The sequence below is a fragment of the Artibeus jamaicensis genome, unplaced genomic scaffold (genome assembly GCF_021234435.1).
Source record: "Artibeus jamaicensis isolate MK-2021 breed Jamaican fruit bat unplaced genomic scaffold, CSHL_Jam_final contig_47, whole genome shotgun sequence".
Taxonomy (NCBI): Eukaryota; Metazoa; Chordata; class Mammalia; order Chiroptera; family Phyllostomidae; genus Artibeus; species Artibeus jamaicensis.
In genome coordinates, this window is record NW_026521848.1 from 2,380,205 (window position 1) to 2,404,986 (window position 24,782).

At 53.8% G+C, this 24,782-nt stretch overlaps 1 protein-coding gene across 6 annotated transcripts in view; it reads right to left on the bottom strand.

Annotated features, from left to right (window-relative positions):
- RYR1 (ryanodine receptor 1) overlaps positions 1-23,459 on the bottom strand; it is a 117,536-nt gene extending 94,077 nt beyond the window's left edge. For 4 of the 6 annotated variants that reach the window (XM_053667518.1, XM_053667513.1, XM_053667514.1 and 1 more), the window contains exons 1-23: positions 23,372-23,459; positions 17,591-17,710; positions 16,541-16,645; positions 16,417-16,437; positions 15,519-15,593; positions 15,348-15,426; positions 14,958-15,070; positions 14,537-14,630; positions 13,370-13,463; positions 13,149-13,223; positions 12,509-12,665; positions 12,189-12,353; positions 10,218-10,339; positions 9,554-9,749; positions 6,251-6,386; positions 6,073-6,168; positions 5,870-5,988; positions 4,784-4,917; positions 4,069-4,310; positions 3,355-3,547; positions 1,913-2,129; positions 481-585; positions 171-274 (exon numbers count right to left, since the gene is read on the bottom strand). In XM_053667518.1, the coding sequence (XP_053523493.1) occupies positions 171-274; positions 481-585; positions 1,913-2,129; positions 3,355-3,547; positions 4,069-4,310; positions 4,784-4,917; positions 5,870-5,988; positions 6,073-6,168; positions 6,251-6,386; positions 9,554-9,749; positions 10,218-10,339; positions 12,189-12,353; positions 12,509-12,665; positions 13,149-13,223; positions 13,370-13,463; positions 14,537-14,630; positions 14,958-15,070; positions 15,348-15,426; positions 15,519-15,593; positions 16,417-16,437; positions 16,541-16,645; positions 17,591-17,710; positions 23,372-23,419 (2,810 nt within the window). In that variant the 5' untranslated portion in view covers positions 23,420-23,459. The remainder of the gene's footprint in view (positions 1-170; positions 275-480; positions 586-1,912; positions 2,130-3,354; positions 3,548-4,068; positions 4,311-4,783; positions 4,918-5,869; positions 5,989-6,072; positions 6,169-6,250; positions 6,387-9,553; positions 9,750-10,217; positions 10,340-12,188; positions 12,354-12,508; positions 12,666-13,148; positions 13,224-13,369; positions 13,464-14,536; positions 14,631-14,957; positions 15,071-15,347; positions 15,427-15,518; positions 15,594-16,416; positions 16,438-16,540; positions 16,646-17,590; positions 17,711-23,371) is intronic. The other 2 variants (XM_053667517.1, XM_053667516.1) reach the window with 1 other exon arrangement.
- Positions 23,460-24,782: the final 1,323 nt, after the last annotated feature.

Below are 24,782 nucleotides of genomic sequence, written 5' to 3' on the forward strand. Positions count from 1 at the left end.
TATGTCGGTTTCTGCCTCACGAGACCTGCCTCCCTCTCTCTGTCTCGTTCGTCGTTTTCTGTCTCTCTCTCATCTTCTCTCTCAGTCTCTGTCTCACTCTCCCTGTCCCCCCTAGCCCTCCTCCCCACCCACAGTCAGGCCCAGCCCCTGCTCCATGGTACCCCCCTCACTTGAGTGTCTCCCCCGACATCTGCAGGTTGTAATTCCTCTCAGGCTCTGGAAGGCTGTGGAAGCTCACAAGACACGGGTGCAGCCTCTTATTGTCATCCCGAACCTGGAGAAACCCTGGAGTCAAGTTCTCGGTTCTCCTCCCCTCCCCCCACACTCCCAGACTGTGACCCCTGACCTCCCATCCTCAGTTCTGCTGCTGGAAGCCCAAGGACACTCCCTCATGCCATGCCCTAAAGGCTCTTCCCCCGGCCACAAGCCATGCGCACCCTCCCCAGCAAATCCAGCCTGGTGCGGCAGGCAGTCCCTCACCGGGCCGTAGGTCCAGCCCTGCTCAATGCGAGTCAGAGCCCAAAGCTCATGGATGTTCTCCGCCAGCTTCTCCCGAATACGCTCCAGATGGGGAGGCAGGACAATCTGGGGCAGAAGACATTCACGAGTCCCTGAGTTTCCTGCGGCTCGCACTGCGACTCCTCTTCTGCAGAACACGTGCAAGCTCTGGACAGCCCCCCAGCATTGCTCTTCTGACCTTTTCTTCTACTCCAAACCCTGCTCCCCACTCCAGGATTGACACCAGCAAAGTGAGGATTTAGCATCATCAGAATTAAGGGATTATCCGGGAATGGGTCTGCCTCGCCCCTGTCCTGGAAGCTCCATGAGAACACAACCTGGGCTTCCTAACTCTCTGCCACTTTCCCAGGCCTGCCCGGCCCAGAGCCAGGCCCCGAGGAGATGCTCGGGAAATGTCAGCTGCAAGAATGGATAAGTTCTGCCTTTCTCTGCACAGTGAGGATCTGAACAGTGCTTAACTCGTAATACCTCTTAAGGATTCAGTGAAATCACCCCCCACAAACTATTAAGTGTTGTGTGGTTTATTTAAATGTCTGTTCTGCAGGCAGGAGATAACGATGGTTGGACCAGGGTGGGCTGTGGGGAGGAGAGGAGAGGTGGGGAGGGCAGTCCAGGAGGGCGCACTGACAGCCCTCAAAACTGACTGACAGGTGGGGCGGGGGGAGGGAGACATCAAGGAAGAGGCCCAGGGCTCTGCCCTGGCTAGAGGGTCACGGCACGTTCTTCACTGAAATAATATTACCACGACTACTACTAGCAGGAACTGTACCGAGTACTTACTGTTTACTCAGGACTGTGCTAAGCATTTTGCATATATGAATTCATCTAAGCTTCACAACAACGCTATGAAGCAGGTTCTATTGTTATCCCCTTTTCTCAGATGAGGAAACTGAGGCACAGAGAGGTAAAGCCACGTGTCCATGGTGACATACTGAAACTCAGACCCTTATGTATGTTCAGTCTCTTGAACGTGACTTCAACCCCCTCCTATGGAGAGACATGCTTGGAGGGAAGGCGGGGTGTTCAGGTTGGGGTAGGAGGAGTGGGAATAGCCTGTAATAAAAGACGCAGCCAACAAACTGTATCGGATAAGATCACAGGCTTTGGGATTGCACTGCTTGAGCTCAGATCAGCTGTGTGACTTGCACAGTTTGCCAAACTGGTCCGGGCCTCACGTTCCTCAACCGTGAGTCGGGGATACTAATGTCCTTTCCTCAGGAGCCGCGGTGGGCACTGCCTGGAACTGAGAGTCTGCTTTGAGGGAGTCCTTTGCCTCCTCTGTTTCGGTTTCCCTCTCTGTCAACAAGGTTCACAACTTCCGGCTCAGCTTCCTGCCTCCCTGACTCCCAAGGGCGTCTGTGTGGCCAGGAAACCCCCGTAGGGCAGGCACTACCTGGACAGTGTCCACAGGGCAGGGCACAAAATCCGTGTGTGAGAGGCAGCGGCTTGGGCCCACCAGGTGGGGCCCTCGGGGCCCCTCCCGCCGATACTCCTTGATGGGTCCCAGATGGAGTCGCTCTCGGGGCAGCACGGCCTCGTGGCATGGGGCATAGCCAGGTGGGGGGAGGAACTTGAATTCACCATGTCGGCCACCAAGGAGGAACCGCACCCTGGATGGGAGAGCAAGGTCAGGCTGGAGCAGTTCACGGGGAGAGTCTATGCTCAGCGTGGGGAAGGGAGCGACCCTGAGATTGGACCCCTGAGGCCCTGAGGAGACCCAGTGTCACCCGAGGCCAGGTCTGGGGACTGATACAGGGCAGTCATAGGATAAGGAAGGTCATTTAGGAGTCAGAAAAGATATTCTAAGGTCAAAAAGAATGTCCGAGGTCAATGGGAATCATTGGAAGGTCAAAGAAGGAAAGTGTGGGGTCTTCGGAGAGTTAGTGTAAGGTCGCAAGAAGGTCGTTTGGAGGAGCTGGGTCAACAGAGCATTTGGGGATATTGGAAGGCTTCGGGGAGACCAAAAAAGTCATTTAGGAGTCACTGAGGGTCTGGTGTAACTATGAGATAACCATAATTGCCACTGAGTAGTGAATGGGAAGTCCTTCACAGGGTTTGGGGGTCACTAGGGAAAGACTGAGTTATTTTTTAAGGATTAAATTTATTTTATTTTAAATATTTTTATTTATTTATTTTTAGAGAGAAGGGAATGGAAGGAGAAAGAAAGGGAGAGAAATATCCATGTGTGGTTGCCTCTTGAATGCGCCCCTACAGGGGACCTGGCCCACAACCCAGGCATGTGCCCTCACTGGGAATCAAACTGGTGACCCTTTGGTTTGCAGGCTAGCACTCAATCCACTGAGCCACACCAGCCAGGGCAAGGCTGAGTTATTAAGAGGTCTTTGAAATGTCTGGGGTCACAGAGGGGTCAGTGGGAGATTATAGAGCAATTAGATCACTGAAAGATGCTGGAGTCACTGGGAAGTTTTTAAAAGCATGGAGTCATTAGGAGAATCCAAGATCATGAGGGGACACTGGGAAGTTTGGAGGTCATTAGGAGATCCCTGTCATATTCTGGAGTCATTTGACGGTCACTGGAATAGCATAGAGTCATTGGGACAATCCGAGGTGATTTAAGAGGTCAAGAAAATAGTCTGCAGTTTCTAGTGGGGTCATTGTGAAATTTTGAGGACCCTTGGAGGCCACTGAAAGAACGTAACGCTGGGGAGAAGCCGAGGTCATCGGGAGGACACTGAAAGTGTCTGGGGTCATGTAGAGGTCACGTAGGGGTCTGACCATTCAGTGCTACTCGGGAGGCTATGGAGTGCTTGCGGAAGCTGTCTCAGGACAGTCCCAGGTCTGGGGACTGGCAAGGGGACAGGAGTAATTCCTTACTTGATACCAGCTGAGAAGCTGACCACAGGGAAGAAGAGTCCATCGAGGTTGAAGGCCTCAAAGACGCCCTGCACAGGGCAGCCATTGATGCGGAAGGAGATGGATGGAACGCTGAGGTCCAGGCAGCAGCTGACCACATCCTCCGCAGCCAGGAGGTGCTGCCCTGGAGAAGTCACGGGCCGTGCCACGTGTCCTGCATCAAGGTCACCAGGGAGGGGTCAGAAGGCAGAGGTCCTACGGGACCAATGATCTCAAGGGGCAGATATGAGAGGACCCTATGGGGTTTGGAGCCAGGAAACCCAAGGTCAAGTGTTCCCGCAGAAGGTCCTGTAGCTCTGGAACAAGGCCAGAGGTCAAGGCTCCCCTGAGAGCTGTGAGGTCAGAAATTAAAGTCCTTCTGGAGTCAGGATTCTGGATCTTTTGGAGTCAGAAGTCAAAGATCAGAGGTCATAATAATCTGGGAAGTTTTGGGGGGTTCTCTAGGAGCACAGATCATGCATCCCCAGGGGTCAGAGTTCTGGAGGCTATGAAGAAACATGTTAGGGACAGGATTCTGGAAGCTCTAGGGTTAGGGTTTTGATAAATGAGGAGTAAGGGATCAAACGTTGGCCTGTTTGGGGGGTCGGGATCCCAAACAGGAACCCTAAGGTGAGAGGCTTGGAAACTCTGGGATCAGTGGTCAGGGTTGGTCATCCCCTAAAAGGGTTCAGATACCTGTCCAGAGATGCAGCCCATCAAAGCCGTAGGAGTAGAGGTCGTCACCAACCCCGTTGCCGCCCCAGCCCTCGCCGCCCCCAGGGTAGGGGCTGTAGCCCTCGGTGAGGGCCCAGCCCACCCTCAGGTGGGTGGCCTGAGCTGTCAGGAATGGAGTCACTTCATCCACCATCACCTCAAAGTACCATTTGCTGTACTGTGTGGAGCCCTCTGCTCGGCCCACAAAGATGTTGGGGCGGATGCTGTAGGAGAAATGGGAAGAGAGAGATGGATGAGGGACAGGTGGAGAGGAGAGGTTATCGCAGGGGAGGAGGGTGAAGGAGGAAAAGACAGACAGACAGAGATGTATACATAGGAAAAACAAAGGGGCAGGGGCATGACGGTTGAGGATGGGAAACAGAGACAAAGGGAGAAAAAGCAGAGATAGGGACAGACAGAAAGACACCAAAGACAGATAGAAAAGACAGAGATGGGAGAGACAGGGGAAGAGATGGAGGAGAAATAGAGACGGAGACAGAGAGTGAGAGAAAGGAACGGACAATGGAGCGGGGAGAGAAGACAAGAGTGGGAAGCCAGGTGAGCTGGGCCGAGAGCAGATGTCTGTGAGGACCAGGTGTTAGGTCCAGGGTGGGAGGTGGAGGAAGGGACAGGTACATGGTGTGGAGTCTGTGAGTCAGGGCGAGGTTGGGCTAGGGTCAGGTGGTAGGGATCACACCTGGTGACATAGTTGATGAGGTTTGTCTGCAGCAGAAGCTCACGACCAGGGAGCAGGTTCTCAGTAATGAGGTCTTGGTTGGAGCGCACGGCCACGCCATTACACACACACAGAGAACACAGCACGTCCAGCACCTGGAGGTCAAGGTCAGAGGTCAGGGTGCAAGCTCAGCAGGCAGGGATCCACTGGGGAGGCCATGGGGGTAGGGAGTGAGAAGTAAAGAATGGTGTGTCAGGACAGGAGATGGGAATTTTGACTGAGAGGAGGTGGAGAAAGTGGGAGGTCGGGGATAGTAAAGAATGATCAAAGGTCAAAGAGAAAGGTCAGGGGCAATATGAGTTGGGATAAAGCATCAGCAATGTAAGAAATGAGAGATACCCTGGCTGGTGTGGCTCAGTGGACTGAGTGCTGACCTGCAAACCAAAAGGCTGCAGGTTCACTTCCCAGTCGGAGCACATGCCTGGGTTGTGGCCCAGGTTCCCCAGTTGGGGGCGTGCAAGAGGTAACCAACTGATGTATCTCTTGCACATTGATGCTTCTCTCCCTCTTTCTCGCTCCCTTCCTCTCTCTCTAAAAGAGTAAATAAATAAAATCTTAAAAATAAAAGAAATGACAGACTGAAGTAAGAGGTTAGAGGTAAGAAGTCAGGGGAAGAGGGGAAGGATCGGGTCAGTCAGAGAGCACAGGGGTCAGGATGAGATCTGAGATCAGCAGGAATGGCAAACTAGTGTCTTCAGGAGCCAGGTGGATAATGTGCATCTGTGAGGTGGTTAGAATAATGCAGCGGGAACTGGCTGGACCTGCGGCAAAGTGGAGAGTGTATGTGTACTCCAACAAGGACTACAAAATTGGAAAATTATGGGAAGTTAAAAGAAAATATTTCGGAGACCTACTGAAGCACATCTATAGCCCAGAATTTATTTAAGAACCACGAGTTAGAGACCTTGTGTTAAGGTGGAAGCAGGTGGAAGAGGAGTCCGGGTAAGAGATAAGAGGGGGAGGTGAGTGAGGGCAGTGGACACTTCTGGGGCAGTGGGGTCAGGTTTCAGAGTTAAGGGGATTGGAAGTCAGGGGTCAGGGGCTGACCTTGTGGTTCCTCCCATGCTTGTCTAGGAGGGAGATGATGGACTTGATGTGGTTCTCTTGGATAATGTTCAGGACCTCCGGACTCTCAATCAGGACACAGTACAGCACCTCCAGGATTCCTGCACAGTTAGCAGAGTGAGACGTGAGGTAGCAGTGGTCCTCCCCTCCCTGCAGCCCCTGTCCTCTCCTGTGGACTCTCCTACCAGAAGAGGCTTCCAGCCGATCCAGCTTGCTGACCAACCAATCCAAGTTGGTGGAGAAGAGGGCACAGTTGGTACGATTGCCACGGATCAGAGAAGCTGAGGGTGGAGAGATGGGTCAGACCTGACAGCTCTGGGGACCTGGGGAGCTCTGAGGGCAGTCAGGACTAGGCCTCTTTACCCAGAAGTTCATAGAGCAGGTTTACAATCTCTTTCCAGGACTCGGCGGCCTCCTCCCCAGCAAATTCAGCGAAGTGAGCAGCAGTGGTGTAGACGTTCAGGCGGTCAATGCAATTCAGGACCAGGGAGAGCATCCCCTGAGGTGGGGAGAGAGGGGGTGACCAGAGGGGTTTCAGGCCCTCCCTTCCTTGCCTTTTCTTGAATTTACTAATTCACATTCCTTCGACAATTAGTGACTGTGAGTGTCCAGATCTAAACCAGCACCATTAGCTCCATGTCCCTCTTCACTCCCATCACCCTTCTCTTCTTCTTGGCTCGGCAGATCAGTCCTTCTCCTCTGTGCCCCTGTCCCCGACATAACACAGCCTTATTAACATCAGGACAGAATCTGCGCTTCTCTTCCCTGCAGTTTTCTCTGCATCCTTTCCACTTCCAAGCACCCCACTCTGGATCCCAGTTGGCCCCGTTCACTCTCCACACCAACTGCCAGAGAGAATTTTTTGGTTTCTCCCATTTTTTTTTTTACATTTTAATCTTTTGTCTTTTTTATTGTGAATTATAACAGACATACATAGATGCGCAAACAGTATATACAGTCCACTGTTACCCATAGTTAGGCTCTGTAAAGACCCCAAGAACACCGAGTTATCGAATCCTGAACTATGAACAATGATGTCATCAATCAGTCAATACCAACTCTTGTTTTCTGTGCATTTTTGTTTAAAGACACTGATTTAATACATATTGTGGATCCACTGGCACGAAATTCACAGCCGACAGCACTGTAACTCATACCTGGAAGCTTATGTAACACACACACTTTCTCAGTAAAGGCACCTCACAGGTTTCCTGTGCTCAGGAACACTGGACGGCACTTCAACACTGCACTTAGGGGGCCATTTTTAAATAGCAAAATCAACAAAAATGCAAAAAATGCAGCACCAAATATGCAACACAAAGGACACTTATTTACAATAGAAGAGCTGAGACGAGAAAGCAGAGTGTCGCCTCGTTCAAGCTCATGCTGGCAACGTGAGCCGAGTGCGTCGGGCGACTCAGCACCCTGCGCACAGCCACAGACGTGCCCTGGTGTTGATTTGGGTGTCACACAAATACATTCCAGTAAGTAGGCAAATTGCAAACACAGAATCTGTGAATGATAAAGATCAAAATATGTGATTTACCAAACTAATATCAAGAATACCTATGCGGGGAAAAGAAACCACCTCTGGAACCACGAGCCGGGTCACGAAAGACGACAGTGCCAGCCATCCAGTAGTCGCCTGGATGCCCTTTCTGATTACACAGCCGTCTCTGCTAGGGATAAACTATCATCCTGACTTTTATGAAACTCCTTTCTTCAGTTTTCTAATTGACTTGTGCCTGTGTTTGAACTTGAGGTATACAGCAAGTATTCTTTTGTACATGGGTTTTTTTTTTTGCTCAGTATTATAGTTGAAGATTCAAAAGTATTGTTGCATCTGGCTATAGATTGCTCCTTTTCACTGCTGAGTGTTTTCATATCCATTTAATAAACGTGGCACCTTTGTGGACCCATTCTAGTGGTGGTGGACATCTGCACGGTGCTGCTATGGCGACTGTATCCACATCCCGGGGCCCACAGCACTAGGAAGAAAGGCGGTGCCTTGTGGTTCAGAGCATAACCAGACTGGAGTCACGTAGACTGGCTCTGCCACTAACTACCTGTGACTTTAGAAGAACCGACCATCCTAAGGCTCCCAAAGCCAAAGCCTTCACCATGGCCTGGCCCCTGGCACCTCCCCTCCCCCATCTGGACCCACTCTTGCCCTGCTCCAACTGCCCTTGCCTTCTCCTTGTGGCCTGGCTGGGCATTTGCATTCCCCTCTGTTTTCTCTCTCTTTTTAAAAAAGATTTTATTTATTTGTTTTCAGAGAGACAGAGGAAGGGAGAAAGAAAGAAAGGGAGACAAACATCAATGTGTGGTTGCCTCTTGCATGCCTCCTACTGGAGACCTGGCCTGCAACCAGGCATGTGCCCTGCCTGGGAATCAAACCAGCGATTTTCTGGTTCACAGGCCAGCACTAAATCTGCTGAGCCACACCAGCCAGGACTCCCTCTGTCTTCTATTCATTCCTCCCCCAGGTGCACGCATTGCCCCCCCCCTTCGTTCAGGCTGCCCTCCTTGAGCATTCTATTTTAAATCGCAACACTCCCCACTGCTGCCTTGCTTTCTTTTTCTCCTTAGCAGTTATCATCTATACCATATAATTTCCTTTTCTTATTGATCACCTATCCCCCACCATACCGACTCCATAAGGATAGGAATTTGTGTCTGTTTTGTTGACGGTCACGTCCCCTAGCATATTTGTTGAGCTTCAGTGACCCGTCCCTAATATGGGAGTTACAATCCCCCATGGGGTTACCAGAGGATGTCATATCCATAGCGCTCTTAATACAGAGTAAGGACTAAATTCAAGGTAATTATAATCACTAATACTTATGTAGCATGCATGTGCTATGCACTGGCACTGTTCTGAGCACTTTGCATATACTAACTCCGCTCCATAAATAAGTTTTGTGATTGTCACTAGTATCCTTTCTAGGTCTGCCTCCCCCATCAGACCGGGAGCCCCCGGAGAGAAAGAGGACCAATATGGAAGCCTCTGAACGACCATGAAACCCTCGTCCCCTGTGGAGACATCGGACCCGCTGACCTTGGTCCAGCCCCCTACTCCACGTCCTCTCAGGCCTTCCTGCTTTCATAACACACCAGCTCCTACCCCCGAACCCCAGCTGAGGTCCCTCCCCGACTCTGCCCTCCCAGTCCCCCAAAGACCCTCCTCTGACCCTGCTCCCACCATCATGCCCCGCTTTGGTTCTGTCCTCTCTCCTCAGGCCGCACCCCCACAGATACAGCCCCTGAGCACAGCACCCTCTTGGCGCTTATCCTCTGACCCCTCCGGTCTTCCTTACTGAGCTGCACCAACGACTGGGCCCCTCCTCCCAAATTAGGGAGCAAGGCGGGCCCCTGTCAAGGCTCCGGTTCCCTCTCTCTCACAGGCCCCGCCCACCTTCGCCTGAGGCCCCGCCCCTCAAGGCTCCGCCTGCCAGTACAATCCGGCTCCCTGGCAAGGCCCCAGCCCTTCGTTAGTGCCCGCGGCCCACCGCCCTGCCCGTAGACTCAGGCTCAGGTCCTTCCCGAGCCCCTCCACCCGCTACGCCCGCTCGCGGGCCTCTACTTCCCCACCCTCCTCAGTTCCCGCCTCCTGCGACCCACACCCCCCCGCCCCCGCCCTTGCCCCCCTCCCCCGCGCGTCCTCACCTCCTCCTGGAAGAGGCTCTGGCGGTTGCGCAGGCTGCGCAGCTTGCTCTGCTTCTCCTCATGCTGCAGTTCCTCAGAGGGCGGCTCGAAGTAGCCGATGAGGTCCTGCAGGCTCAGGATCACGCCCTCGATGGGCAGCGCTGTGCCAGCCGGCGGCCCCGAGCCCCGCGGCTTCCCGCTGAAGCTGTCCAGGCCTCTGTGGGGATCACGCACTCCTCAGCCAGAGGCCCGAGCAGGCTGGCCGCCGGCGAGGCGCTCACAAGATCCACCCCCTGTTCCCGCAGGATTCCCACAGATACACCTATTTAACAGTGGGGGAGACTGAGACACAGAGCGCCAAGGGCATTGACCTGAGGTCACACGTGGCCAAGGGCAGAGCTGGAACTAGGACTCGCGCCTGTGTAGGCACAGGGGTAGTGGAAGCAGGAGTCAGGGCTGGGGTCAAGGGTCTGGGTGTCAGGGGTATGAAAGGTAGTGTTCAGGGATGCCAGGTCAGACTAGAGGTCAAGTATAAAGGTCAAGAGTTGAGAGGTTAGTGGTCATGTGTATGTTAGTAGGGCTGTGGCTGTCAGAGGTAGAGATTAATGGGTTCAGGTGCCTGAATGCCAGGGGCATGGGGGTCAGGGTGCGGCTGGGCAACCCGGCAGAGTGGGCGGATCCTCACTTGATGAACTGGGTGTATAGGCCTGCAGTGCTGTAGATCATGCGGGCGGCCTGGGACTCCTCCTGCTGACAGCGGGTCAGTGACAGCGCGTCGTCCATGTGGCCTTCCTGGTGCAGTATGGCCTGGCAGTGGAGGGACAGAGAAGTCGGGAGGGGGCCAGGCCACTAGCCCCAGACTCCAGCCTCAAAGCTGCATTCTGTCTCCACCAAATCTCTCTGCCAGGCGCCCTGCCGCCCTCCGTCCCTCTTCACCTGACTCTTCCATTCCGTGTCTTTCCCCCTCATCTCTGTCTTTCTCTTTGTCTGTCCCTCTTTGTCTGTCTGTCTCTCTCCTTATCTGTCTCTCATCTCTATTGCACACTTCTGTCTCATTTTCCCTGCCTCTGTCTCTCCCTCTCTCTTCTCTTGTCTGTCTCCAGGCCAGACCGTCTGCACTTGTGTCTACTAATGATGTAACATTCCCCCATAAGCATGCTATAACCGCACCCCAAACTCTACTAATGATGTAACATTCCCCCATGAGCATGCTATAACCGCACCCCAAACTCGCCATGCCTCAGACTGAATGCCTGACACCCTCTGTGAGTAAGGCCATCACGGTGCTGGCTCTCCCCTGAGCTGACCTCCCCAGGGCCCCATCTAGTCCCACGGCTGAGAATATCACCCTCTGTTTACATTTCCAGCTACCAGCCTTGTTTTTGTTTTCGTTTTCGTTCTTTGCAGGCAGGCGCCTCCCTAGTCTTCCCACTCATTGCCTCTGTTACAGACTTTGGGGGTAAAACTTTAGATCCCTGTCCTCCTGGGCTAACGCTTTAAAGATTTTATTTATTTGTTTATTTTTAGAGAAAGAGAGGGAGAGAAACCATGATGTGTGAGAGAAACATCGACTGGTTGCCTCTCGCACACTTTCAAGCAGGTATCTGGCCCACAACACAGGCGTGTGCCCTGACTAGGAATCGAATCAGTGACCTTTTGGTTTGCAGGACAACGCCCAACCCACTGAGCTGCACTAGTCGGGGCCTGAGCTGACACGGCGCTGTCCCCAACTTGGTTAATGGCACTTCCAACCTTTCAGTTGGAAGGGTAAAAATCATGGCGTCATCCCCAACAACTATCTCTGTTACCCTGATATCCAATCTGTCAGAAAATCCTGTTGGCTCCATCCTCAAAATAAAACCAGAATCCACTGTGTTTCCCCACTCCACTGTCCCCAGCCTGGTTTTGCCCTCTGTCATCTACCACCTGTACCCTCCCAGCAATCTCCTCCCTGGTCTTTCTACTCCAGCTCTGCCCCTGCACACCGCCCCCACCGCAACAGTCTATTCCTGAAAGCTGCTAAGGAACCTCATGAATCAGGTCACCTCCCTGGTCTGCTCAAAACACTGTCTCCGTCTCATGCAAGGTAAAGGCATCCCCTCTTTGCGTTCATCTGGCCCCTCCACTCACCCTGCCCTCATTCTACTACTCCAGCTGAACTGGATTTTCTTTCTGTTACTGCTATCAAACCAACCCCATTCCAACCTTAGGGCCTTTGCACATGTTCTTCCCTTGGTCAAAAGTAGCTACCCACTCTTCAGCTAAAACTAGTACTTCGTTAAAGGAGGTTTATTTCTGAGCCCTGGGAGGGTAGGGAGCGCTGGCCTGTTTTCCCACAAACACATCCAAAACAACTTGGGCACCCATTAAGGTCCTGAATGTTCTTCTCGATCTGCCTGTCACGCTCTGCCTTTTCCATCTGTGTCTCTCCCTTTCTCTATTTTTCTTTCTCCATATTTTTCGTCTCTGACTTTCCCTGTCCTGTATTTCTCCCTCTCTTCTTTTTCTATATATTAACAACGTATATTCCTCTTTCCTGTTTTCCGTCTTTCCCAATCTCAGTTTTTCTCTCAGCCTGTGAATTTCTCTCGGTCCCATCCTCAAACTGCCACAGTCTCAAGCACGAACGCCACGCAGTCCCCTTCCGGGCGCCCACCTTCTTCTTGAGCACGCCGAGCCGCAGGGCCTTGGGGTCCGGGGCGGCGTAGGTGATCCACAGGCCCGAGGCCACATGCTGCACAAAGCACAGCGACTCCCCGTACTTGATCTCGGGGGGGCCCATGCCTTCCACGTCCCGCTTGGGGGCCACATCCAGCTTCTCCTGCAGGGGCAAGAGCAGCGCCTTTTCGCAGCAGTAAAAGCAGGACGCTTTCCTGCTGTGCGGTTAATGGGGGAACCCCGATGAGAGACAGCAGACTTGGGGCTGAGGCAAGATTTGGGGCTCCGGGTGAGAGAGGGCACCCTGACCCCACCGACCTTGGAGATGCGGAAGCAGAAGGAGGTGGCCTTCGTGTGGGCCTTGCTGGCATCAACCATCACCAGACCCTGGTCCTCAGTGAGCGCCAGGTACCGCCCCGTGGTGACGTGGCGGATGCGAAGCGGCTGGCCCCAGCGCAGGTGGCTCCCACTCCAGCTGTGGAGGGTGAGGGCAAAGGGGTCAGAGGGTCCCCCCGGTCCTCCCAGGGACACCATGGCTTTAGTCCTCAAACCCCAAGCCGTCTTCCAGTGCCCCAAACCTGCCTCACCTCTTTCTTCGGACCCTCAGTCCTCACTCAGGAACCTTAATCCTCTCTCGGGCCCCCACAGCTTCCCCTGGGCTCCCCGGGTATCTCTAGTGCCTCAGTTTTCCCAAACCCATCATGTTACCCCTTTCCACGCCCCACATTTCCACTCAGGACCCCTGCTCTCTCCCTCAGGAGCCCCCCACCATTCCCCAAGACCTCCTTTTTCTCTAGGAATCTAGGACCCTGAGGCCCTCATGGCTCTCTTGGGCTCCCCAGATTTTCCTTCAACCCCCCCCCCCAGTCTCTTCCTCAGTTCTTTCTTCACAACCCTCTCTTCCCTCCTAGACCTCCAGTCCCTAGCCCCTCCCCCAGCTCAACCCTAATGCCCCCACCTGATTCTCAGAGGCTCCAGTCTCCAGAGGGAGCGGGCATGGGTGCACACAGCTCCCCCCTCATAGTGTACAAGTCTGGGGACACAGGAGAGAGTGAGGTTAGGGCTTTAGTCTCAGAATCTGATCCCTAATCCATCCATAGGGCCCCAGCCCCACATCCAACTTCTCTGCTCCCCCACCCCCACCCTGAGGCTCCACACTCTCTTGTCTGCTACCCAGACCTGCGCTGGTCATCACTGTCGGCAGGGGAAATGGTGAGGCACTCATCCATGTGGCCGTGAAAGAGGCGGAGGACGTGGCCCCCGGTCACGTAGCCTGGCGAAGAGCAAGGAAAAGTGATCCCTGTGGTGCTGGAGCGCCAGGCAAACCCAGCAGCCAAAGCGGAGGCCGGGGCCCCCCCGTGGGAGGCTAGGGGCTGGACTGCGGGTCTGTGGCTAGAGATCTGGGTTTCAGGGCACGAAGCGTAGCCTGAGAGAGAGGCTAAGTCTGAGGCCCGAAGTGGGGTGTGCGACTTGCGTCTGAGGTTGGGGACCTAAGTTTGGGGGTCTGGGTGTGCAGAGCTGAGGCTGGGGGTTCATGGGTCTGAATTGGATATTTGAGGTTGGAGTTGAAGGTCTGGGTCTCGTGTTCCCTGATACAGAGGTCCGCCTTCCGGGGCTGGACTTGGGGTTTGGAGGCAGACGTGCAGTGGGGGGCTTTGAAGTTGGGGTCTGCATTCTGAGTGTGATCCTGAAGGTCTGATGCTGGCAGCTGAGATTTGGGGTCCGAGGGTTACGGTCTGGAAGTCTGACTTTGCTGTTTGACTTTGAAGAGATCTGAGCTTTGCTATTGGAAGTTGGTGGGTCTGAGATTCAGGCCTGAGTTTTGGGATCTGTGCTTTGAGTCTCAGCTTGGGTCTGTCTGGCTGAGGGCTCTGGGGGTTGGGGTGTGAGTCAGAGTTGGGGCCATGCTTTGGGGTCTTAGCTTGGGGGTCTGAATCTGAGAGATGATTCTGGAGATTCGAGGTTAAAGGCGGAGGTCCGAGGTTGGTTGGCTGAGGCTTGGAGTCTGAATTAGGGGGTTTAGTTTGGGAATCAGTGTTTGAATTTGGGGGCCTGTGCTTGGTGTCTGAGGCATAAGTTTGAGTCTAAGCTCCAGATGTGATGTTCTAAGCTTGGGTTTGAGTTTAGGGGTCTTGTCTCCAGGGCCTGAGTTTGGCATTTGAGCTTCGGGGCCCCATACCCTGGGGTCTGAGCCTGGGAGTCTGATACTGAGTTCTGGATTTGGGGTCAGGTGGAGATTTCAGTGGGAGGGTCATAGTTCTGGGTCTGAGGGACATGTCTGAGGGGCAATGTGGGAAGTCTATGTTGGGAGTCTCAGTGTAGGGGCTGGAGTTATGGGGCCCTCACCCTCTTCACAGCCGGAGGAGATGGGGTTCATGTTCCACAGTGTCTGCATGAAGGAGGCGTCAACCTGGAGCTCCCCGCTGGCTGTCGACAGGTGCTGGGGGCAACCGGGAGGTGGTGGTCAGAGACAATGGGGGAAATAGTTCCAGAGGCAGAGGCCAAAAACCGGGGATGGAAGCCAGGAGACCAGCAGAGGGGAGACAGAAAATTAGACGTCATAGGTCAGCAAGCCAGGATGGAGTCAGGAGATGGGGCATCGGAGAACAGTGATTGGATGTCAAAGCTCAGGAAATTGGAAACTGGGAGTCAGGACGCTGGGGCCAGAGGCCAGGCTAAGGGGTGATAAGGAGAGGCGGTGGACCGCCCCCCCCATGCCTCCAGCCCTGGGGGCAGTAGCAGCAGTGACAGAGGTGGAATTGCTCACCAGGTAGCGCTCAGAGGAGACACTAACGAGGATGAGGTCATCCCCGACGCGGACCTTTTCTCCCTCGGACCTCTGCTTGGAGGCTGGGTGCATCGTCCACCAGCAGGCCTCCCCTACGGGGTACCACTCTCAGGATGATGGCTACCCAGAATCCACTTCCCAAGGCCTTCTCTTCCTGAGCCTCCCACGCCTTCTGCCCACTCCTACTACTGCTACCGACTCGGCTTCACGGTCCCCTATTCCTGCCCTCGGACCCTCTGCCTACAGTTCCCCTGTGCTCGCCCGAGTACCCCCGTCCAGCTGTGTCCATTCGCACCCCAGAGCGTCCCCATGCGGGTCCCCCGGGTTCTGCAGCCCTCCCCGCCACACCCCGCCCTCCGGCGCCCGCACCTGTTGCATCCTCTTGCAGTCCCACGTCAAAGGCCAGCTTGTCAGTCAGGGAGCGGGAGGTGGTGAGGCAGCTCAGGTACTAGGATCACAGCGGGCGGTCAGCCTCTTCCCGGCAGGCGCTGCCCTCCCGGCTCCCTGCCCCGACCCGCGGCCTCCGAGCGGTGCACTCACCATGCCGCTGTGTGCGTGCCGGAGAAGGATGGCGTGGCCGTACAGGAGCGTGCGGTGTCCCCCGCCCTGGGATGACTGTGAGGGGTGGGCACAGAGTGAGAATGGGCTCCCAACCCGTCCAGCCTACCCCCGCTGGGAATCTGACCCCCATAAAATACTGTGCTCGGGTCTGGATGCCAGGAAGCCTCAGCTTAGACCCCCGACAGAGTCTCTGCCTCAGTTTCTGAGAAGCCTGCGGTCCGGGCATTTATATTCCCAAAGCCCACTCTGTCCTCCGGGACTCCTTCACCTTGTTCACTAGGCACTGAAGTCACTCAGGGAGGCTGGACCCCTCCCCCAGGTACAAGGACACTGAGAGAAGCCCCAGTATCTCGTATTCCACGGACCTCGGCCTCTCCTGCTCTAACCTGTCCCATTAGGGCTGAGCTGCAGCTGGCGTGTACGGGACAGTCCTAGTGGTTGTCAGAGACTTCAGCATCACTTGTGGAGACCTGCCCTGTGCTGCCACTTACACCCTCTCGAGGGTTCGCTCGACAGCGGCAGGCCTCCCATCCCCGCTCTCACACGCCCATGCTCCGAGGGGCCCATGTCATGGGGCCACGTGACCACACAGCAGACTGAAGGGGACTCACACTTGGGATAAGGGAGGTGAGGGGAGAGGTCCCATGCAGAGAAGAGCTGGGATCAAGGTCAGGGAAAGGATGGAAAAGAGGAAGAAGGAGTAGGCGGGGGGACAGGGGCCCAGAGGCCCCTCCACTCCCTTCCTTCCTTCTTGGCCTGTTCTGGGCTCCACAGCCCTTACAACTGGGGTGGGAAACCCCAGCCCCATGTGTAGGACGTGAGCCCGAGAGGCAGGCCTGGGGTCAGAAGGACAGCTGACACCCAAGGCCAAACCTACCCACTTATCCAAATTGAGGGCCTGCGGGGGGCGGGGCAGAGAGAGGAAGAAGAGCAGATGGTAAATGATGCCCAGGTCGCCCCACCCACCCTGCCACCCAGCCGGCCCGGGGCGGGGGCCTCACCTCCACGCCGGCCTCCACCGTGTTGGCCAGCATCTCCTGCAGGGCTCGGACGGACAGGGACTGCTCCAGGACAAAGCAACAGATGGCCAGATCGGGGGGCACATTCTGGTTGGGGGGGTGAGATGTGAGCGGAGGGCCTGAGAGCCCCCAAACCCGGCACACGCTTGCCCTTAGTCTAAATCCTCACATCCCTTGGAGATCCACACTCGATCCCAACCCCCTGAGAAGCCCTGCCCTCTGCCACTCCCTCCGGGCACCCTGAATCCTCTCCCCGTACCACAGAAGGCACCTCTGCTGTCCCCCCCCCTCCGTCAAGCACCCCCAAAACCCCACCCAAACCCCACAGAAGCCTCCACACTACCCTCCTGCTCAGGTACCCCGCACCCCACCTAGCCTCAGAGGACGCCTCAGTCCAGCCTCCCCGCTCAGACACACTGTACCCAGGAGGCTCCCCCACTTCCCCAGCCAACCCCACCCCGGACCTCTCCAGCCCCAGAGCGAGTCCCACCTCCTGGTGACCAGCGCAGCCCAGCTCCTGCCTCCTGACACGGAACTTGGCTTCCAGGTCCCGGGAGGGCGACCTCACCAGCCTCCTCAGTCTCCCACCTGTCACCTCAGACCCCTGGACACCTTCTCCCTCCAACCCAAGGCTTTCTGCGGCCCGCAGACCCCGCCCCTTCCCCCACCAGGTACCATTTCCCCTCCCTTTGCCAGCCTTCTCCCCTCATCCCTCGGGTCATCTCCTCTCTCAGACCCTGAATTTACTTCGCCCTCAGAGCCAGGCTCCCTCCACCTCTCAGCCTTCTCCCCTCCCACTCAGCCCCCTGCTGGCATCCCCCTGCCCCTCCTGGCCCTGTGACCTTGGATCTAAGACTTTCCCTCTCAGACACCTGCCTCCAAAGAACCCAGCCCCCTTTGCCTCTCAGTCCCCCATTTTCTCTCCTAACAGCCCCCCTCTTCAGACTTCCAGACCACTCTTCTCTGGAGCCCAGATTCTGAGCCCCATCAGACCCCCCCTTCCCCCGGCCCTGCCCTCCCTCCTGTGCTAACCTGGGCGTTGCTGGTGGGCTCCAGGAAGCAGAGGCGGTTGCCAAAGCCCTCGGCTGCCAGGCAGAGCTTAAGCTGCTCCTTCAGCACAGTGGCGCTGCACTGCAGGACCACCTCGTCGTCCTGGGGGCGGGATGGAGTGGTCAGGGCTCCCCAGCGCCCACCACGTCCCACAGGTATTGCAAACCTTGGCCACTCACCCTGCGCTGTCCCCATGAAAGACATACCCACCCTTGCAATGAATCAAGTAGATGCCTGTGTTGAACGCTCCACATTCTTCTAACATCCCCATGGAATAGGAGCCAGTGTCGTGCCCATCGTAAAAAGGGGAAAGTGAGGCTCAAAGAGGGAACGTGGTTTGTCCAAGGCCACACTGCTAATAAGAGGAGGAGCTGTAATTTGAACCACCGTCTAGTTGACTCCAGAGGCCTCCCAGGTGGAGTCCTCGATGTGAAGCATCAGAGGGTGGGAAGCATGAGCACCTGAAGTTCAATGGCTTTTAAGCTCAGCCTTCTCTAATTTCTCTTTTGTGTATTTTCTTTAAAAATTTTTTTTGTTTTTTTTTTTAAGATTTTATCTGTTTATTTTTAGAGAGATGGGAAGGGAGAGAGAGGGAGAGGAACATCAGTGTGTGGTTGCCTCTCAAATGCCCCCTACTGGGGACCTGGCCCGCAACCCAGGCATGTGCCCTGACTTGGAATCGAACCCGTGACTTGGTTTACAGGCCAGCACTCCATCCAGTGAGCCACACCAGCCAGGGCTCTCTTTTCTGTATTTTCTTGATAATAGCTATTGTGCCCTGGCTGATGCGGCTCAGTGGATCGAGCACTGTCCTGTGAACGAAAGGCTCAGCAGTTCGGTTCCCAGTCAGGGCACACGCCTGGGTTACGGGCCAGGTCTCCAGATGAGGGAGTGTCAGAGGCAACAGACTGCATATCAGTGTTTCTCTCCCTCTCTTTCTCCCTCCCTTCCACTCTAAAAAGTATATACATAAATAAAACCTTTTAAAAGTAAAAATAGCTATCATTTAAGGAGTGCTTTCTAGTGACACCGGAATGTGATGCCGGAGCCAGACTGGCTCCCGGACGGAGGGGAAGTGCCCCAGTGGACGGCACTGCAGCAACTGCTCAAAGCTGAATAAGGACCGTGAACTGGAGGACGCTGTCGCACAACAGTGATCTTCCCATTTCAGCAACTACCGCGATTTGTGTGAGACTGACCTTGTTCTCAGGGAACAGACACTGAAGTATTTAGGGTTAAGGGCATCGTGTTCACAACTTACACTAGAACAGTTCAGGAATAAAGTGCAGAGAGGGAGGGAGAGAGAGAGAGAATGTGCCAAATCTTCACATTTGGGAAAAATGACTGAAGGCCATGTGGGACTTCTTTGAACCAACCTGGCAACTTTTCTCTAAGTTTGAAATGATTTCAAGATTAGAAATTAAACTTTTGAGTAAAACAGAAGCATTTTCTATGTGCTGGGTCCCATTCAAAGGACTTAACATGGACTAACTCATTGAATTCTCACCACAACCCTTGAGGTAAGTCCTATTATGTGAACCAGTGGAAACCAAGGCCCAGAGAGGTGAAGTAACTCGCCTGAAGTCACACAGCTGTCATTTGACATAGCTGGTATTCGATCTCAGCTCTGTGGCTGGCTCTGTATGCCACACTCTCAGAACACAATAGACCACCTGTTAATAACTGTAGTATAAATGTACATGGGAAGTGCCCACTGTTTTTACCCACAGAGGTCTCAGTCAGAAATGAAGAAGACCCCAGCTCTTAACTGCTGAGCAAGGCAGGGAGTGGTTACTCTGTCTGGTAGCTGAGGAAACAGATTCAAGGAGCTTAGGCGCCCTGCCTGAGGTCGCACAGCCTTCGGCCCTTCCAGCAAACCACATGAGCAAGTTTCAGTCCTGGGCTTTGACCCACGCGGGCAGCCTCAGTCCGTGTGCCCAGCCTGGGGGGAGGGAGGGGGGTGGACCTGCTGGCAGGAGGTCCCATGAGTCCTCTGTCCCGTAACCCCAACCTGACATCCTGGCACTGGTGCATTCATAGGACTCATAGAGCTTGCATCTATTAAGCACCACTGTCTGCGAGGCCTTATGCTCAGGACTTCACGCGCATTTGATAGACAACTACTGGGCATCTCGTGCCGCCAGGCACTGATCTGGAAGCTGCACAGTAAGCAGTGAATGAAGCAGACAGAACCCCATCCTCACAGAGCTGACATCCTGTGGAGGAGACAATAAACAGGGTCATAATTTTACTGTCAGTCAGAAGTGTAATGGAAAAAATTCCCCAGGGTGATGCAAGAGCATGGCTTCCGGAGTAGGGATGACATCAGTAAGGGGATGAAGTGACTGCCTCTCCAAGGAGGTGACATTTCAGCTGAGCCTAACACTTTATCCCAAGCCGTACACCTTATCCAAATAACGAGAAGGAATCAGTCCTGGTCGTCTCTGGGGGAAGGAGGGGCAGCCTGTGGCTGGAGGGGCCTGAGGGTGTGGAGGAAGAGCAAGGCAGGAAGAATGGTGGGTCGGCAGGAGCAAGGGGTGTTGGGAACGGATGAGCTCAGAGAGCTACCTGCACGGACCCCTTGGATCCTGATGGTACAGATTTTTCCCCCCATTGTTAATTTTAGTATATTTGCTGCCGAAGCAAGCACTGTCCCCATTTTTCAGACTAGGAAATTGAAGCTCGGAGAGAAAAAGAAATATCACTTGGCCAAAGTTAGGAAGCTGGAAAATGACAAAGCAAGGATGTGAACTAGAGACAGGGGGCCTAATCGCTGCACCAATGAGCCTCTAACTTTCTCCTGCGTCAGTGTGAAGGGGAGTGGCCTGGTTCAAATGCAGCTTCCCTGCTGCCCCAGTCCCCGCCCACCCCCACCCCCAATTGCCTGATTCAGTGGCTCTGCCTGAGTTGGGAGTCTGGACAATTAACTAGCCCTCAGGAGGTTCTGAGAGGGGCCATGCCTTGAGAAAACCCAGCTAGGGCAGGGCTAGAGACCTCCACCCATCAAAGGGGAATAAAATGAGTTTGGGGGGTCCACGCCCCCGTGCATGGGACATAAGCAGGGAAATAGGTAGAGCAAGAACAGAAAATACCAACATGCCCACCATGTTCTAAGAACTGCTTACATTTTATGAGACTTGTTTCAGTTAAAAAGTGCACATGTCGGTGTACGTGTGCATATGTGAGTTGATGCACCTGATTTGTCTGTGCTGCCGTGAATCGGAGGCAGCCAGATGTCCACCAGCAGGTGAGCTGAAGAAGAAACTGTGTCAGACTCGCACAGTGAGATACTGCTCGGCGCCCAAGCAAACTCTGATACATGCTGCGTACATGTATATCAAAAATATTGCCCTGAGCAAAAGCAGCAAGACCAATGAGCATGTATTACTTATGAAATGCTAAAATGACTAGCGGAACCTACAGTGACAGAAGCAGATGGACAGGGTGATGACCACAAAGAACAAGAAGGAACTTCCTGGGCTAAAGGAAACATTCTGCCTTAATTACGATGGTGGTCACATAAGCGTGGACAGTGTGTCAAACCCACTGAACTGTAACACCTAAAATGCTTGCAATTATTGCGTGTCAATCATACCCCAACAAAGTTGGTTTTCAAGTAATATATGTAGGGCCAGTGTGGCTCAGTCGGTTGGAACGTCATCCTATAAACCAAAAGATCACTGGTTCGATTCCTGGTCAGGGCACACGCCTGGGTTTTGGGTTTGTCCCCCAGTAAGGACACTTATGAGGCAAACTATCAATGTTTCAACTATCAATGAGGCAAACTATTGACTATCTCTAAAGTCAATAAGCATGTCCTTGGCTGAAGATAACAAATTCTAATAATGCACGTGCATAGGTGTATGTACCAGGTTACAGTATAAAAATAGATTTCTTACTGGTGGAATGAGGTCTAAAAAAATTAGAGGAAATCACTATGCATTTGAAATTTATTTACAACCTGCTTGGGCACAGAAGCCATTGTCCTCAGAAGCCTTGGTGCAGGTGAGCTGACAGTGACTGTGCTGTGGCCTGGTGTGCACCGTTAGACGGGTCACCCGAGCAGAGCCAGGGAGTTTATTTGGTTATTAATGATTGTTGGCACATCCTATGCAATATATTTAAATTGAATTATGGTACCAGATAAAATTACAGATGGGAATAAAGCTTGTGTATCATCCACGACCGTGTGTAATCAATAAACTGTTTAATACCCTCTTTAAAAAACCAAAATGAACAAACAAAACCCACCTCACAATCTCAGTAAAGTTCAAGTAAACACACCCAGTCTGTGGCCAAGAGATGCCAGGGCCAGACGTCTAGAACCCAACAACACCTACTTTGGCAAATCTAAGCCTAGTTTTCCTCTTGTGAAAGCAAGAGGGCTGGGCCGCCAGTGCATCTAGAGATGACACTTCCTGGCCTTGACCTTGGGCAAGTGATGTCACTCCAGTTTCCCTCAAATCTCTCAGAGAGATAAAGATAGGGCGCTACCTCAGAAGATAGGGCAGTGAAGATATAATTAGATGTCTCAGAAGGCCGAGGCCCTGGGCACGGGGCCTGACACAGAGTGGCTCAGGGGCTGGTGGCCGCGGTCTTATTAGGGCCTGAGAGGAAAGGAGGGCCCAACCCTTGGTGTCTGCTAACAGGTTGGAACTGCGGCAAGAGTCCAGGCTAAAGCCAGGCCTCCTCCCGCGGCTGAATGTTCAGCTGTCCCTATCCTTCACTACCAGGCCCAGCTGTTTGTTCCTCCCTCCCAGGAAACCGGGCCGTATAACCAGGGTCCTATTCTGGGGCCAGAAAGCTATGTCAGCATTTCCCAGGGCCCACGGCGGGGGGCGGGGGGGGGGCAAGTGCAGGGTCAGCAGACCTGGCCCAAGAGAGAGAACATCTCCTTCTAATACTCACACCCATATACAGCTGAGCCTCTGGGAGGGAAAAGCGAGAAGGACTCTGAGATGGGCATCTCCTCCCCCCATCCTCTCCCTGTCCCCTGCCCAGGCCCAGAAGAACGGACTATTCTGGGAGAGACACCTGTTGTTCCAATTCCCATCCCTGCCCCCAGCTGGGGATCAGAGATATGGGGACAGAGCTAGAGCCGCGGAGCCGAAGGCAGAGGCCTGGGGCCGAAACACAGAAACAGAGACAGACAGAGACAGGGAGACAGAAACGCGGAGACGACCTGAAGAGACCCACTGGTAAAGGCACCACTCAGAGACCATTAACGGCCACATTCGACCTTCCTCCCCAAAACCGCGGTGGGAAAGGAAGAAGACCCAGAACCTGAGGGACCCCCAAGACCCTTAAGGGTCAGGAGTTCAAAGGACTTGGGTCTTCCAGCCCACCCAGCCCCCTTCCCAAGAATTTATATAGGTCAGAGTCTGGAGCGAGAAGAGAATTAGGGCTGGGCCGGGGAGGAGGAGGGATGGCTAAATTAGGCTCAGGAATTAGAACCACCTTCCCCAAGTGCCTGCTTCCAGGGTGGTGGAGGGGGTGCTCCCTCAGCAGCCCCCCTTCTCCCAGACAAACTGCTAATATCAGAAAAGTCCCAAAGTCTGCAAATTCTCTGTGGTGAAAAAAGGCGGGGGCGGGGAGACGAAGAGAGACAAAAACTGAGACAGAGTGACAGTCACCCAGAGGGACAAAGGAAGAAACCGTGAGTCCCAGAGAACACCAGCAATCAGGACAGAAGCATCCGGAGACAGGCAGAACTCAGAAGAGCCCGAAAGGTGGCCCCAGTGACCCCTAACGCAAAGTACGCACCGTCCGCAGAAACTGAACCTCATCCTCGCCTTCTCCTCCGTCGCCCATGATATCCACGCCTGAGGGGAACAGCAGGAAAGGGACTCAGGCTCGAGGGGGCGGGCTGGGGGTGGGCTGGGGTCCGAGACCTCTGGGGTTGCCAGAGGTACCCGCAAGGCAGATGGAACTGCGAGGAGGATCCGCGTGCTGGACAGAGCTGGGAGGAGATCCCCGCCCCTGAGTTCCCATTGGGCCAGGGCGCCTAGGGCCACGCCCCCTCTGCTGGAGTCCCGCCCACAAACCCCAAACTTTGGCCCGAGGAAATGGTTGGTTGGGGAGGGGCACAAAGGCAGTGTGGGGGTGTCCTACCCACAGCCGCGTTTGGCCCAGAATGGCTACGAATGTGGCCCAGCACAAAATCGTAAATTTACATTAAAATTTTTTTTTCGCTCATCAGTTTTGTATTTGCGTATTTAATGTGTGACCCAAGACGACTCTTCTTCCCGTGTGACCCAGAGACGCCAAAAGTTTGGACACCTCCGGAAGGTAGCTGCCCTCTCTCCACATTCCAGGTAAGGAAGGGGCCATCACTCTCCCATTTCACAGAAAGCAAACTGAGTCTGAATGGGGACCCCCTGCTTGATGTCATACAACACAGCCAGGATGTGCACTAGGTCTCTGGACTTTAAAAAGCAGCATACAGCCCTGCTGGTGTGGCTCAGTGGATTGTGTGCCCAACCAAAAGGTTGCCGGTTCGATTCCCAGTCCGGGCGCATTCCTGGGTTGCGGGCCAGGTCTCCAGTAAAGGGTGCATGAGAGGCAACCACACATTGATGTTTCTCTCTCTTTCTCCCTCCCTTCCCCTCTCTCTAATAAATAAATAAATAAATAAATAAATAAATAAATAAATAAATAAATAAATAAAATCTTTAAAAACTAAAAAGCAGCATACAGTGATTAAAAGCAAGGACTCTGAGCCAGAGAGTCTGGATTCGAGCCCCACCCTGGCCACTCCCTGAGTGACCTTGGGTAAGTCACTTTGTCTCCCCATGCCTCAGATTCCCCGGCTGGTGGGAAGGATATTAATAGTACCTACCTCACAGGGCTGCTGCTGTAAGGATTAAATGAGATCATTTATTTACAGCACTTAAAACAAAACCAATGCATACTAAGTGTTATGTAAGTGTTATTATTATTATTATTATTAAAACTGAAGAGGCAGGAACAATAGCCATGGCAGAGGGCTTTTATGTGCATGTTGCATTTCGGGCCTGAGCTAATCACTTTTTACTGCATCTCAGTCAGTTTTCACAACAGCCCTGCTATTGTTCACAAGGTTTAGTGGAGACAATAAAAGTAGTTTTAGCCCTGGCTGGTGTAGCTCAGTGGATTGCGCGCAGGCCTGCGAAGCACAGGATCAAGGTTTGATTCC